The 15,546-nt window shown below is 39.7% G+C and overlaps 1 protein-coding gene across 5 annotated transcripts in view; it reads right to left on the bottom strand.

The window, feature by feature from the left end:
• DAAM2 (dishevelled associated activator of morphogenesis 2) overlaps positions 1-15,546 on the bottom strand; it is a 199,500-nt gene that overhangs the window by 86,655 nt on the left and 97,299 nt on the right. For all 5 annotated transcript variants that reach the window (XM_038132377.1, XM_038132378.1, XM_038132375.1 and 2 more), the window contains one exon: positions 10,539-10,628. In XM_038132377.1, the coding sequence (XP_037988305.1) occupies positions 10,539-10,628 (90 nt within the window). The remainder of the gene's footprint in view (positions 1-10,538; positions 10,629-15,546) is intronic.

Raw genomic sequence — 15,546 nt, 5'->3', positions numbered from 1 at the left:
AGCCAGCAGAGACATTTAGGACAAGTCCTTCTGGAAGCACACAAGAGAATTTTTTAATACCAAGTTCCAAAAGGTTTATCTTCACTGTTCATAACATATCCACTGTCTGTTTTTTCCAGTGGCACTCCTTGTTTTAGTTTGCTTCTGCTCTGGGCTCTTTTTTAAGAATGATGACAGTAAGATGGCCAGGGCAGCCAATGTATTTTTCATTTTTCTCCATTATTTAGCCCTTCACTATTGGAAAGAAAAAAAAAAAAAAAAGCTAGAAGTTGTTGGACAAGTGAACAAAGGAAATAAATACAGTCTGAGAGGCCCACAGCTCTTAAGCTGCTAGACCAGTATTTGATGTATCACTCAGTTGCTTTATCTGTGCCCTTTCCATAAAATCAGGTAAAACTGTTTCTCCCAGGTTTCATTACTCTAACTTAGTACATCTGCAAAGTGTTTGGGGTACCAAGTACCTTTCAACAGATGACTGAATTATCATGGAAGGCAGTGTCACTTTCACCTTAATTAAGGCACATAGATGAAACTCTCACATCTGACTACAATGTAAACTAAACAACTCTCCAGAAAGTAGAAGGTAATTCCTTTCTTTCTCTTCATGGCTGTCACTATAGTCTCACAACAACTCTTTACTATGTCCATTTATAAACTTCTCACTAAAAAGACAGGAATTCAGCAACTCTTCCTGCTCAGTATTCACTAGCTTTTTAAGGCTCATGAACACTCAGTGAAGTTTAGAGTGATCTCTGCCAAATTTGCTTCTCAAACACCACAGAAGTATGTTTGTTATTTACACATTCTTTGCTCTTGCATATCCACCAAAAGAATAATCTGAATGGCGAGAACAGCATTGTACAGAGTATACGTTGTTTTATTATTATTATTATTATTATTATTATTATTATTATTATTACATGCCATCAGCAGGATGGGTTCATGCTTGTATTGTAAGAATCAGAACTTGTGCAAGAGGACAGGCAAGGACAGAACATAATCCAGTGGTATCAGCATTTACATGTACTTCCTATGCATCAGAACTGGACTGCTCACCATTATTTTTGTTCTTAAGTACATCAAATTACACCATGTTAGTAGGATGACAGCTGGATAAATGTTTGGTTTTTTTTTTCATGCTAGGGTCAAATCTACTTCCACTGAGTCCTCCCAAAACTCCCACAGAAGGCAAGCCAAGTGCAAAACACAGCATTAGGCATGATGATGACAATTTTTTAACTCAGGACTATTTTGGGCCTGATTTTTGATTAGCGTTGAGTTCTAACTTCAAAGGAAGCACTACTAGTTCACCTGGAAAACACAGACCTATAGGATGGACACACAAATTCTGCATACTCTGAATATCTATAGCAAATACCATGGCAAGTTTATGGCATTTATGTCTTCAGCAGTCTGAAGTAAGGAGGTAAGAATGCATTTTTTAAGGAACAACTAAACTTTTTTGTTGGCGAGGGGGAGGAGAGGGAGGAAGAAACTAAAAATATTCCATGCTGTTCCCATGGGGGGCAGGGAAGAAAATACTTTTCAATTATACATAAATAAATATATAATTTCAAGACCCTGACCCAAGGTAACCTCTTATGCTAGGATAAATAAACGAGTCTGCAACTGTTGGCATTGCAACGTGGAAAACATAAACCAAATAAAGCAGACAACTTGGAAAAACTTATCTCCTCTTATGCCCGCTACAACATGGTCTTTTAGGTGTCACAATTCCAAGCTGTAATGATGGTATGTATCCTATGAATTGTGCATGCATTTTTGCCTTCTTGACCCTAAACTTACACTTTAAACCATTACAAGAGTGACTTCAAGGAAAATAACGTCAAAAGGAGTCTCTAACATCATTAAGCCTACTGTAGTGTTTCTTCAAGTACACACTTGGAGATCTTCTCTACAGAAGCAAAAATAACAAGTAAAACACATGAAGAAACAATAACAGGAGGTCCATGAGAAACCATAAAAACCAGGCAATGATTCTTCTCAAGTATGCTGACCTGCTTAAAAAATAATCAGGCAACATCAACAAATTTATATTATAATTATGTGAGACAAAATTTCTAAATTCTTTATATGGAACTGTAAAAGAATGAAACAGTGTCTTATATGAATCCCCAGTTTTATTTTTCCAGTGAGAACACATTTTCTGCATTAAAGGATGTAGAAGGAGATGTATATAATTCTAGGCTTTACATTGTGTTAATGGTGCTGTCCAAATTTGGGAGCTAGTGCTTCAGACAATGACACACCTTAACAAGTACCATCAAACAGCTCTTTCACCCTGAAAAGGCCCAAGTACACCACTAATCAGGAAATGTGTGGTTTTGCTGCATTAGTGACACTCTTGCAGCATTTTATTGCTTTCTTTTAAGTCCTGTACTTGTCATAGGCCAGAGTTTCTGAATTTGATTTTCTTAAGCCTACTTGCATTTGTAGCAAAGTAATTTTTGAAGTCTTGCGCCTGTCTTCCATACCTAGACTGAAGATACTGAAATGACCCAATGTCAGCATCAAGCTAACAAATCATTCCAAACATCTGAGCATGAAGTCACTCTGCTAACAGAAAAAGGAACAGATGCTGGTGGGAAAAAAGGAAGTTAACTCCACAATTGCTGGCATTTTCCAAACATCAAGCTGAAGGAATGCCGTGGTTTGCAAAGGGCAACATCCTCCCACTGTGACTTCCCAGCATTATGAGATTTGCAGTGAGCCCTAGGCAAACTGAAAGCAAGTCTATTTTCAGGGAATTAATTTGAGAGATTCTACATTTCAGACTGTTTCACCAGCAGCCTTCTAAGCTAAGGAAGTCATGCAGTCTTTCCAGACAAAAAGGAACCATGGATCCCAGCCACTGAGAGGGAACCAAATAGCATCTGCTACTGCCTGTTTTAAGGAGATAGCTTCACAGCAGTAATACAAGACAGTATACAGGAGGTTGCATGAAGGCTTATTGATGTTCCCTTTCTTTATAGGGCCATACAGCTGCTTTCTTAGTTTGATTTATGAACAGTTTAGAGAATGACAAATCAATTTAGGATGGAAGGGGCCTTGAGAAGAAGGGACCCACTCAGAGCTGATGTCAAAGTTAGATCAGCTTGTTCAGGTCATTGTCAAGGTTTGAATATTGAGTTAAATTAAAATGTTGACTGAAGATGAAATTCAGCCACAAACTTCCAAAGCATTGGAGGGAAGAGAAACAATTTTCTGATGTACCAAAGACTTCAGATAAAGTATAATTCTTCATATCCAGTGTGGCTTTGCTGGCCTTTGCCCTGTGGCCATGAGATACCCTCATCGATTAGTCACCAATACTGCTAATTGTGGGATTGCTTACACTGAGCACTCAAAATCCCACACAGCTCCTTCAGCTTCCTACTGTCCACCAACTGCTATTGCTGTGAAGCTATCACACATGCTGTGAGGGTTACCCTATATTTTCCAGGGAACAGAGAGTAAAAGTACCCACCCCCACATCCACTCATACTCCCCTTCAACACTTCCTGCAGAGCTGAAAGAAAATCTCTCATGAAGTCACATCCAGGACTCATCAAACTGTGAGTCCTTACAAATGGCTTCTCAAATAGCAGCAAACAATCTTGTGTGTTCATGTCTGCTGCTCCCAGATACCACATATGGAACAACAACTCTAAAGAAAGAAACTTACAAGGGATACATTAAATGCTCCTTAAAGCTATAAATCCATTACCAAAACAGTTCAATATTCCAAATCAATAACAGACTCTAGGAGTATTTCAAAGAGGAAAAATAATGCAAGAAGATAGAATTGAAAACAATACAACTTCAAACCACCCTCTTCATTTATTATGGGACAACCACGTGCTTGGCAGTCTTCATACAGAAAGGATGAACCCCAAAGGGCTTTCATAGCTCAGAACAGACAATACAAAACCAAAAACCCACACTCAGACAACACAATAGTGTGATCTTCATCTGGTATACTATATCACTAAATGAGACCAGATGAAGAACCATTTTCTCTCTTCTTTAGAGAAAATGTATCATCTCCTGAATAGCTCAGAACAGGCTGAATGGCAGATCCCAGAGGGATCTAGTGGCCCAGAGTCTAGTTGGAGGCCTTTCACTAGTGATGTCCCCCAAGGTTCAATACTGGGCCTAGTATTGTTTCACATGTTCATCAATGACTTGGATGGAGGAGCAGATGCCTCCTCAGCAAGTTCACAGACAACACCAAGCTGAGAGGGGAAGTGAACACCCCAGAGGGCTGAGCAGCACTTCAGAAAGACCTGGACAGGCTGGAGAGATGGACAGAGGGGAACTGTCTGAAATTAAACTATAAGTGCAGGGTCCTGCACCTCAGGAAGAATAACCCCATAGACCAGCACACAGCTGACAGCTGCAGCTGACCTGATGGAAAGCAGCTCTGTGGAGAAGGGCCTGGGGGTCCTGGCAGACAATAAGCCATCCATGAATCAGCAGTGTGTCCTCTTGCTCATACCCTGGTGAGGCCACATCTGGAGTTCTGTTTCCAGTTCTGGGCTCCTCAGTACAAGAGAGACAAGGAGCTCCTGAGTGGGTCCAGTGGAGGGTAACAAAGATGATTAAGGGACTGGAATATCTCTCTTACTGGGAAAAAGGCTGAGGGATCTGGGCCTTGTCAGCCTGGAAAAGGAACAATGGAGAGGGATCTTATCAATGCCTATCAGTATCTGATGGGAAGATGCCAAGAGGATGGAGCCAGGCTCTTTGTGGTGCTGAGCAATAGGACAGGAGGCAATGGCAGAAACTGATGCACAGTAAGTTCCACCTAAGTATGAGGCTGAACTTCTTTACTGTGTGGGTGACCAAGCACTGGAATAGGTTGTCCAGAGAGGTTGTGGAGTTTTCCTCAACACAGATATTCAAGAATGGTCTAGATGCAATCTTTTCCATATGCTCTAGAATGACCCTGCTCACCAGAGATGATCCCACTGGTGGTCCCTTACCTGTTTTGTGATTCTGTGATCTCAATATGTATCTCCTACTTTAAAGTAGGAACCTGAAGAACTGAACTCCTGTCTAAATACATCAAGTGCAATGCAGTCTCCAGCTCTTAGAACCTCCATATGAAGACTTAAATTAAAAAAAAACCAAAAAAACAAAAACCTCAGTGTTTGGAATAAAAGCCCTGCCAGTTCACTTTAGCATAGAAGTATTTCACAAAAAGTAACTGTCACTCCATCTTAGCCAATCTGAAACTGTGCTTCACAGTGCAAAACCACAGATACACAGCAGCCCTAGAAGAAACAGTAAGTGCAGAAATTTTCACTCGCTTCTGAAAGCTTTCCCCAAAGGCAAGAAAGACTCTAGATTTTATATTTGCATCCATCTTGTCCTTTATCCCTGGTAGGCTACGGTAATTATATAAAAAGCTGCAAAAGCAGCTTAGATCCCTCCAGCAGATTTCAAGGTATCTTACTCTATATCCAGCTGCACAGTATCAAGCTTTACTTTTTATGGTGACATTTTGCTGACAATCCAAACCTCAAGGGCAAAGCTCAAACAGAAACTCTCAAAGAAAGAAAAAGGCCCAAACCAGACATGTAGACATTATCTTCAATAATGCTAGACAGGCAACATGGGACCAAAGTGGGAGTTTGTGAAAATGAGCTGCAAATGGTATAAAAAGATGGTAGTAAAACTACTAAAAGTTGATGTCCCACTAAGGCTAGGATTCTCAAGAGCATTTCAAAGCCTATGAGGATGCAGCCCTAATGTTAGGAAAAGAGAACTGAATGCAAAGTGTTGGTGCTTTTTTGTGAGAGAGGCGTAAATCTTTTTAGGAGGACATCTGGGGCATTCTGCATCTAGACTGCAGTTTCAGTGGATCAGCACTGATCTGTGACCTCAGCCGAAAGGAACTGGACTACCTAATGATTGTGTAATGCACAAAAGTGCCTTCTACTATGTCCTTCCTGCTCCTTACAGTGAGCTTACCCAAACCCAGAAACTTCACCACAAAATCATCGTAATAGACAGGTAAGAGCAGTAAAGAAAAAGAATGAACAGTGCTTGATTTAAAAATATATTCAGATATTTCAGCATATATCTTTAAAAAAGGAAAGAGGAAAGGAGAAAGAAGGGGAGGGAAAGAAGGGGAGGGAAAGAAGGACAAAGGAATGCTGTATGCATCCAAGGCATGTGTAAATAGTGCAGGGAAAAGGTATAAGACAATGGCATGGCCAAAATGTTGCCAAAAAGTTTCCTAACTACCTATTCTTTCCTTCAGGTAGAGAGAAATGCATTTATGCAAAAATATAACAATGATAGTTCTTTGAAAGTATAAAACCATTTAAATTAAAGACATTTTTGAACCAAGGAGTTTCCTGACTCCTAGTTTCATATCCAATTTATTAGTTTTTATAGTCATCAGATAGATGAAAAATATAATTAATAGATATTTTTAAAAATAATTGCAGAAGATGATGTCATGATTCTTTCATTTTCTGTATATTGGCTGTTACAGACTATGGTTCAGGTAAATTTTCCTCAATTTTTATATTTAATTTTGATATTGTGGAGAATCTCTTTTCCATAACAGAAAAAGCAGAATAAATTTACAGGTTATAAGTATGTACTTTTTCTCAGATGCCATGAATGTCTACTTCCAGAAAGTTTCAGTGTGCTGCCTATTACCTCACTACTTGAGTTTAAATAATCTCACTTGAGTAGATAAAGCACAATCAACTCAAAGCAACTATTCTAGGATACCATTAAAATCACAAGAGTACAAGATAACACTGAGATATTTTGGAGATCTCAACATATTATTAGAATTGAAGGATTGAGATTTTTGTTGGTTTTTTTTTTTTGGTTTGATTGGAAAGAAGCTGTATGATACAGCTAGTCCAGTCTCACTCTACTTTGGAAAAAGATTTGCTACCAATTTTTTTCCTCAAAGAAAGACAGAAGTGGAAAAAAACCCTAACTTGTTTAACTATGCAAAATGTGTGTGCTTGCTACTAAAATCTGCTCAGCCAAAGTCATACAAATTAGTCCCTGGAGGCAGGAAAGGCCATATAAAGAAAACAACTTGACTTGCTTTCCAATAGCAATAAGTCTAACAGCTTGTAGGGCTGTTCAGAAGGCAATAAGCTATGGCCTGCACAATGAGGCCTCATTCTTAGAAACACTGGCTGCATCCAAAGCAACGTGTGCTGAAGCACTGCAATACCTGCACTTTTGACACTTTTTGGGATCACAATATGAGCTTGTTTATAGATGAGACAAATGAGCTAACAATTGTTTTGTTCCATATAATTATTTGCTATTTAATGAGGTTATGTATGCTAGAGTCAGCTCCTGGTAAAACAGCACTGAAGAACACTGGTTTTCTAAACTTTGACATCGGAAATTTGCAAATAAATATATTTGAAATCTTGGTCTAGTGCTTGATTTAACTCCTGCAAAACTTACATCTGGTAAGAAATCTAGAGAGAGAAGTTACAGAGGTGTTTTATGCAAGTTTAAATTTCAGCTTATGGTGAGACATGAAGATTATTCTACACAAAAACAGAATAAAGTACCTGAACTTAGGGAGGATGCTATAATTTGTATTTTCTACATATGGCCTTACTTAACAATATCACTGGAAGCTCTTTCTACAGAGGAAGAGGCAATCTAAAATATGTACTGGAGGTTTGAGTAGTAGATGTCAGGATGCCATCAGCGGTGACTAATCAATGATTCCTCTGATGCAAATCAAGCCAACTGCACTTCTCATTGTCCATCCTGTACTGATTAATGTCAAGGTAGAAAACAGCTAAGATTGAGAAGACATTAACATTTTCCAACAGACCAGCCTTAATTCCTCACAAATAGCTATTTCCACAAAGGAGAGCAAAGCACCCACTAGAGCTGCTAGCTAGAGCTACTCTTTCAGGTCAAATAATCAGTGATTTGTTTTAATACTAATGGTCTCAAATATGAACCCAGAATAGCCAAAAGTGACCAAAGCAAGTGACCAAAGCAAGCATGGCTGTGAAATACTGTGTGAATACTCCTCTATAGGTATCACTCACAATCATGAAATTTTGGATCATAATTCAGCCCCCTTTGATTACTGTGGGCTGTTGACTGGCAAGCTGTGTCCATGGCATACAACTTTCAGTGCACAGACGCACCTGTCTTCCTCCATTTCTTCAGAAAGGCTTGATATTAGGAACAGGTGGAATGAGTTTTTTAATACAATAGTGACTTTCTGCCACCACATTGAAATCAAGTGCCATAGAAGATTACATCTAACATCTGACTGCCAAGATAAATGTGTGTCTACAACAATGACTAATCTTTATTTTTGCAAGTGACATTTGTTTATCTAAGGAAGCCCACTAATCTCATCACCTTTAAAGAAATCAGGAAGCTCTTGACTTGCCATTACTTTTAGACTAGAAAAGGCACCTGAGATTAACGATTGGGAACAGCTGCCTCAGTCTGCACTTCCTGACCTTCTAGTTTGTAGTGTTTCCACTCGCCATATCTCAAAGCATAGGGCCCTGCTTGCCAAGAACCCAACACCAGCAAGACAGAGCCCTCTGGGGGCTTGTCCTGGGTAGCTGGAAGTGTTCTGCCAACTAAGAAATTGGCCCCACTGTGGCTAAAACTAGACTGAAAATTCTTCGGGGAAAAGGGAGCTTTGCTTTCAAGTGAAGCCTGGCACAGGCCTCCCTGTCACTGCAAAACAATGATGATATGTGGATTAGGTAGTGGGCTAGAGAGAGATGTCAGCACCAATCATCTGACTGCCTATGAGGGAAACAATGAATAACACTGGACAGTTAAGGTTTCAAGCAATTCAAAGTAGCTATAACGTAATGAATAGACATCTGGCAGTGGTATCCCATTCCAGTTAGCACATCATTTTGGATAGCTAGAGTTCAGCTAACTGAAGTTGCATTGTAAGTGCATTATGAAGATTTGCCAGTATGCAGCTTCTTTAACTTTGGAAGTCCTCAAGATTATTACAGCAAAGCCACTGCTGTAGAACACAAGGGAAAACAAACAAACAAACAAAAAACCCCAACAAAAACAAAATCCCCAATGTAGCGAGTTAATCGAACCAACATACTAAATTACATTAAAGCACAAATCTTCTTGCCAAGGCTGACTGGTCTGGGAGGTGAGATGTCTCTAAGACAGCTACCAATAGATCCTCTCCCACCAGAGCTGAAAAACCCAGCTGAACTGGCCAGCAAAAATATAAAGCAGACATTAATCATAGCAGCCTGCACCTTCCCTCCTCTTGCAAGCACTGTGTACCAGCAGGAAAAAGGAATGGAGATAGCACTGAAGACAATGGAGCCTAGACTGCTCCTGTGCTCTATTGCTAGCTCAGAGCCACTGTAATTAATTGATTTCTATTAACTTCCCTGTGTGAAGTTAAAAAAACCCCAACCAACCAACAAAAAACCCCTGAAGGCAAAACACCCTGACTGGACTAGTTTTCTTTAATTACATGGTAAGAAAGCTCACTGCCCCCACTCGGAGACAAAAAGGCAGCAAACACAGCCCCCAGAAGGACCATGAGCAAGATTTAAATTTGCCAGGTTCAGTATTGAAGTCTAAACCTCCTCTTCTACCTTCTGTTATGCAGACTTATGTCTAAAGACTGATGCTCTCATAGCATAACTTGCACATTTAGGAAATAAAATTAACCAACAAACCCACCACACCTTTTTCCTCCTAACATGTATGGCTAACAAATACATGCTCTTGGGGTTATCTTCATTTCTGACCATGTGCTTCCTACAGCAGCAAAACTCTTCCAATGCCACATTACTGCAGAAATTCCTTGCTTAGAAGTTTCATAGCAATGACACAACTTATCCATTCACTTGGCCATCATTCTGCCAGCGACAAAATAGAAGTGTTATTGATCAGCCTCAGATTTATCATCCCTTTACTGGTTTGTCAGAAATTTGAAGACCTTGAAGGGAGAAGTGTTACATGGAAAGTGATACAAGCAGGTGCTCCTTGCTTTCCAGTGCACTGTGGAACATTTCCTACAAACTCTGGAAGACCTTGAACTACCAAGTTTTGAGACATCACTATTGTTGCACACTTTACAGATATTTGAAGACATTCTGAAAGACTTCAACAATACTTTTTCTATTCTAAGCAACCTACAAAAGTTTTTAAAAATTCCTTAATGCATTTCCATGACAGCTGTTCTTCCAGCTCAAAGAAAAACAAAGAAACAAACAAACCCAATCCCCCCCTCAAGCCCCAAACAAACAAGAAAACAAAAAAACCCCAAACACATAAATGATTCAAACTGGGACAGTGTATTATTTTAAGATGTTAAGATGCTTTTCAGAAACCACAAGTACATACATTACTTATCAGAAAATTGTGCTGATATCCATGCTGATAAAAATTCTTCCATCACTTACTCATGTTCTTGAGTAAACAGTAGATAAACACATAGCTTAAATCAAGATGTCATGAACATGCACACAGAATTTATTGGTGAGCTACTCCAATGAGGACAACAGTAGTACCTTCTTTTTGCTGCAGTAAATCTGCCATTTCTTCTCTGGAGGGAGTGCAAACATAGCCTCTCTGTTCTTGTCTGTGAGATCCAATTCATCCTGGAGATTGAGAAAAAGAAAAAACAGTAAAAAACCAGTCATCAGCTGCATTGTAAGTTCTAATAGGTTGAGAGGTTTTTGGATCAGGTATGTTTGACTAGCCTTCAATCAAGAGGACTTAGTGGCTTCCAAACACTCCAAAGGTTATTGGTTTTGTGATGATTTCCTTGCTACCTTGACTTATCCCTGTCAGAGTATAACCTATGAAGAGAGGCAGCCTGAACAACTCTCATGTCAAACTTCCATTACTAATGATCAGTGAAGGATGGGAAGGATCACATGAATAGGATGAAGTGAAAAACTCAAAGCAATGGATTATGTGACACAGACATTCCTTATGACACTTAGAGAAAGGCTGAAAGTTTGATACATCTCTTTTTTTTTTCCTGGCTGGCAATACCAGATAGCGCTTCTGTAGAGAAATCCAACTATTTTCTTTCTATCTTTCAAGCAAAGGTCATGAGACAGTTTTCATGTCATCAGCAACCTACAGGTTGAAATGTTTTTCCAGATGTTTGTTCTCTAAACCATACAGTCCCCAACAAAGACACCCAGCATTTCAGACATAAAGGACAGAACTCCACGTGCCACATTGGGTTGATCAGAGCAGCATGTTCAGTTCTGTTAAGAAAAGTGAGCTCAGTAGAACATACCCTCTTAGAGCTGAGCCAAGCTTACAATAGTAAAATGAAGGATAATACTGTGATCTGGAACTGAGCGCCAAATTCCACAGCTTTGGTTACTCCCCTGTAAAAGGTGAGTAACAACAGATTCTTTTCCAATGCACGTCTCTAAAACTGTCAAACAAGAGATTGCTACTTCCTCTGTGTTAATCCAGTACTGACCAGAACAGGGCTCCAATCAAAGCTGCCAGTTTTAGGCTTTAATAAAGAGAATTAAAACAAGGACAGTCTTCAGGGCAAGCAGATTGTATGAGCAGGGACAGATGAAGATGTCTAAATTAAGAGTTTCAGTAATATAAAGAAAATCTTCCAGTAATGTTTCAATGAATCAGTTTTGGCAGGGGGTTGAGATTTTTCCCTATGTATTTGAAATATTTGGAGAAGGAAGTGTCCAGGGGTCCTATATCAAGATGACATTGTGGCACTAAAATGCTGCACACACAGATTCTGGCACCCACACTAACCTTGTCCAAGCAGAGACAATACCTCTTTAACTCAGACCAACAATGGCTCATTTGGAAAGTGTTCAGGGCTGGGAAACTTGTGAAAACAGTGAGCAAAATTGCACACTGAGCCTGGTAGCGGCTGCTGACAGATTTAAAAGCCCACAGAGATTTAAGCTGCAAAAAGGTACAAAAGAAATGCAAACAGTTACAAGGCGAGGTCAGTGCCAGCAGCCCAAGGTAGAAGAAGCTGGAGACTTATTTTAAAAAAGAAAAAGTTTAAAAAGGGAAAAAAAAATAGCTGTGCAAAAAGAGTGCAAACCATGTGGAAATGTTTAGTGTGAGTTTCCAAACAAGGGGGCAGCCAAGCGAGGCAAGGAGTTTTATCCTTGCTATACACAATTAGAAAACTCAGGCCAGGATCACATTCTTGGGGGGAGAGGGAGAGTGAAACTACATGTAAGGCCTTAAGACAAGCAAAGGAATGCTGTTAGAGGTCAAGCATGTGGAAGGGAAAGGAGGGGCAGATAGGGAATCAGAAATGCCAAGTTTGGAAGAACCACCGTAGAAGCCAGAATATATATGAGCTGTCTGGGCTCAGCTAAATTCTTAGGAAAAAAAATGATTGTTTTATTGACCTGCTTAATAAATGCTCTTAGTTTTTTGGGTTTTTTGTTTTTTGGTTGGTTTTTTTTTTAATACAGTGCAGCTAACTTGGTTTTTTGATCCATAGTTCTTTATCTGGAGTCTGCTGGCAGACCAGACAAGCAGCAGAAGCTCTGCACAGAAGCTGCACACTAAACTACATGAAGATCCTAATCAACACAGTTCAAGACAACCATTTCATCAAAAGAATGTACCTGTTGACTAAAACCACCCTGAGGACAGGATTCTGACACTGCAGCTTCTAGACACTGCCCTGGATACTGGCAGTATCAGGAATGTAAAGATAAATCTCCTTTCAATGGGACAGTAAGAATATGCAACTTCCAGTCACATAATTTTGCATCATGACCTGCTTTTCAGGACTGAAGCCTAGAAAATTAGTTTGAAAGGGTGGAAGATACAGAGGGAAAATAGTGCATCCTGCATTATTGTGACTCAGGAGAGTAGAGGAAGCCCAAAGAGCTTTAGAAGTCATCACATTAGCTCAGGTAGCATAGTAACAAGGAAACTGTTCAGGGTTTCTAGGCATAGGGGGATCACCAGAGGTGGACTCGAGCACACCTGCCTGGAAAACAGCACATGAAAAATGCCTTACCCTTAATTTTGAAAATTTGTGTGTGTCTTTGTTAGGAGGTAAAATGCTGGGTTCTAACACCCAGGACAGATGGGCAGGGAGCAAACATAAATATTCAGCAGGAAAAGAAACATCTCCAGAATGCAAAGCAGCAGTCAAGCTCCTCAATTCTGTTTCCTGAAGTTAGGATTCAGCAAGATGTGCTCCTTCACTGAGAGGAAGAAATGAGTGGGAAGAACTGAAGAGGCTTGGATGTCCTCATCTACCTCCACCATCAATCAAAACCTACTCAATAAAAAACACCAAGAAACCCCTGCAAAATACAAGAGACATGAGACCTTCTTCTGGAAGAAGATTTTACCTCTGCCATTAAAAGATGAACAAAAGATCACTGACTGCAGAGGAAAACCATGGATCTAGCTAAGAAAGAAGACCCTGAATTAAGCAGCCTATTTTTCTGTTCTGAGTCGGGATCCTAATAGACGGCACATAAGGAACCTGCTGCCTTGGAGGGAAGCAGGAGGACCAACAGAAAGAAAAATTTCAGGAGGGTAATTTGGTTCATGAACAGGTCATTCTGACCCAATGACTGAAGCAGATCTGCCAGCATATAGAAATTCAGACTGCAGTCTTAGCTCAGTGATGGCAAGTGGCTATTGAAAAGAGAAAGGAATTGCCAAATTTGGCAGGAAAGGGGAAGAACGACAAACTGAATGCAGTCATCAAGACTGGGGTTGGAGCCAGACTAAGGAAGCCAATGTGATTGAATGCCCAGGGAGCAATTGTAAAGGACAAGGAAAAAAGGGTCAGTCAGAACAAAGAAGGGAAAACCCCCTTCTCCAGCACCTGTGCAAGTTTCCCAACAGAAAGACTGTAGTCCCCTTCTACACCTTGGGATGGGCAGCTTGGTTCCAGCAATTCATGCCAGCATGACCCTGCTCAACGGAACTCAGCCTCCTGGCTCTTAAAAATGCTTGAAGTTACATGAAACAGAGATTAAAAGGATATTTGCCAGGCTGGACTGAGGAAGATGTAAAGCATGTCCAGTTAATAGCGTGTACATTTCTCTCCTTCATTTATTTCCTATTTTATTTTATCTAGTGGTAGTTAATTCAGTTGATTTTCACTTTCTTGTGGGCATTTTATTTACTTACATAGACTGAATTTCAATTATAAAACACATAAAAAGAAATGGAAATGGATTTGAGGTTCAAATGCTTCCAGTCCAGTTCTCAGGCCAAAAAGAGAAGATGGCCTCCATTCAAAATGGCTTCAACCCAAGGAAACAAGAGACAAAGAAACAGAACAAGAAGGAGGAATGGGTAGGAAACATAAATCCAGTATTTTGCAGGATTTAAAACGACATTATGTCCCTTGTTTTTGGGAACTTTCATCAGAGCATGAAAGCTGGATTAGATGCTGAGCAGCCACCAGCTCAGTAATGATACTCAAAGCTCCAGAAAAGCATTTCTCACCTAGACTGGGCAGTTTTTTGTTTAGTGACACAAAATGAAATTAATAAAGAGAAAAAAAAAAGACTTGGGTAATGTAGAAGAGTGGTTCATTTGGAGAGAGACTCACTAAAGGAGAACTGTTAACATCTACCAACATGCCTGCCTCTCTAAAGGAGAAACCTCAAGGCCATAAGTACACAGAGAACCACAGCTTCTGGTCGCCAGCATCCCCTGATTTGAAGTCAGAATCACAGAGGCCAAGATCCCCAAACTTGGCTCCCCAGGGATATTCAGACACTCACAGGAGGAGATATCCTCAGTTTCAGTTTCTCATTCTACTTGTCCCAGGTCCATTGGCTGCTGGACTTACTGGTCATGGGGAATTTCACACTGACTGAAGGTCAGACACCTGCTTTATTTTACAAAATACAAAAACCAACAAACCAAAACAACCAACCAACCAACCTTTACAGGCTAGTGGGTTGTTTTGTTGTTGTTGATGATGTTTTGGTTTTGTTTAATGAGTCATGCATAGCATTTCCAGCATTATGAAACCCAGAATTCTCATATGATATGTCTACTGCAGGCAATAACTTGATTAATATGGGCATAACAAATATTTTGCCAGAAGGAAGAGGACATTTTGCTTATTTTCTTATGTTCACTTGGATAACTGTCTTTTTTTCATCAATTTCTTATAATTTCAGCTACAGAGAGTTGCATTACACTTGTAATTTTTTACCTGTAGGTGACAGTTTCTCTTACTTACAGGGCTCTTATGAGAATATCCTGTCTATAAGCATTCTCCCCAGGCCTGTGTTCCACATTTAATTGCTATTTTTATGACTGAGTAATGTTAATGATATATAAAAGCATATTCTGATTTTTTTTAAACTTCATTTCTACCTACAAATATATTTAGGCAATTATTTAAGCATTATTTTTAAATTATATGCTTTTATGATCCTCAAATGGAATAGCTTTGACATGAAATCAATTTTTATTTTACACCATAGAATCCAACACTAAGAAGTAACACACCGGCAAACAGGCTTCAACACTCCCACTGTTCAGAGATGCCTGTTTTGACTGTCTGAT

This window comes from Motacilla alba, chromosome 3, assembly GCF_015832195.1.
Source record: "Motacilla alba alba isolate MOTALB_02 chromosome 3, Motacilla_alba_V1.0_pri, whole genome shotgun sequence".
In the NCBI taxonomy this organism is placed as follows: domain Eukaryota; kingdom Metazoa; phylum Chordata; class Aves; order Passeriformes; family Motacillidae; genus Motacilla; species Motacilla alba.
Note: the sequence above shows the minus strand (reverse complement) of the source record. Positions and strands in the feature narration are given on the sequence as shown.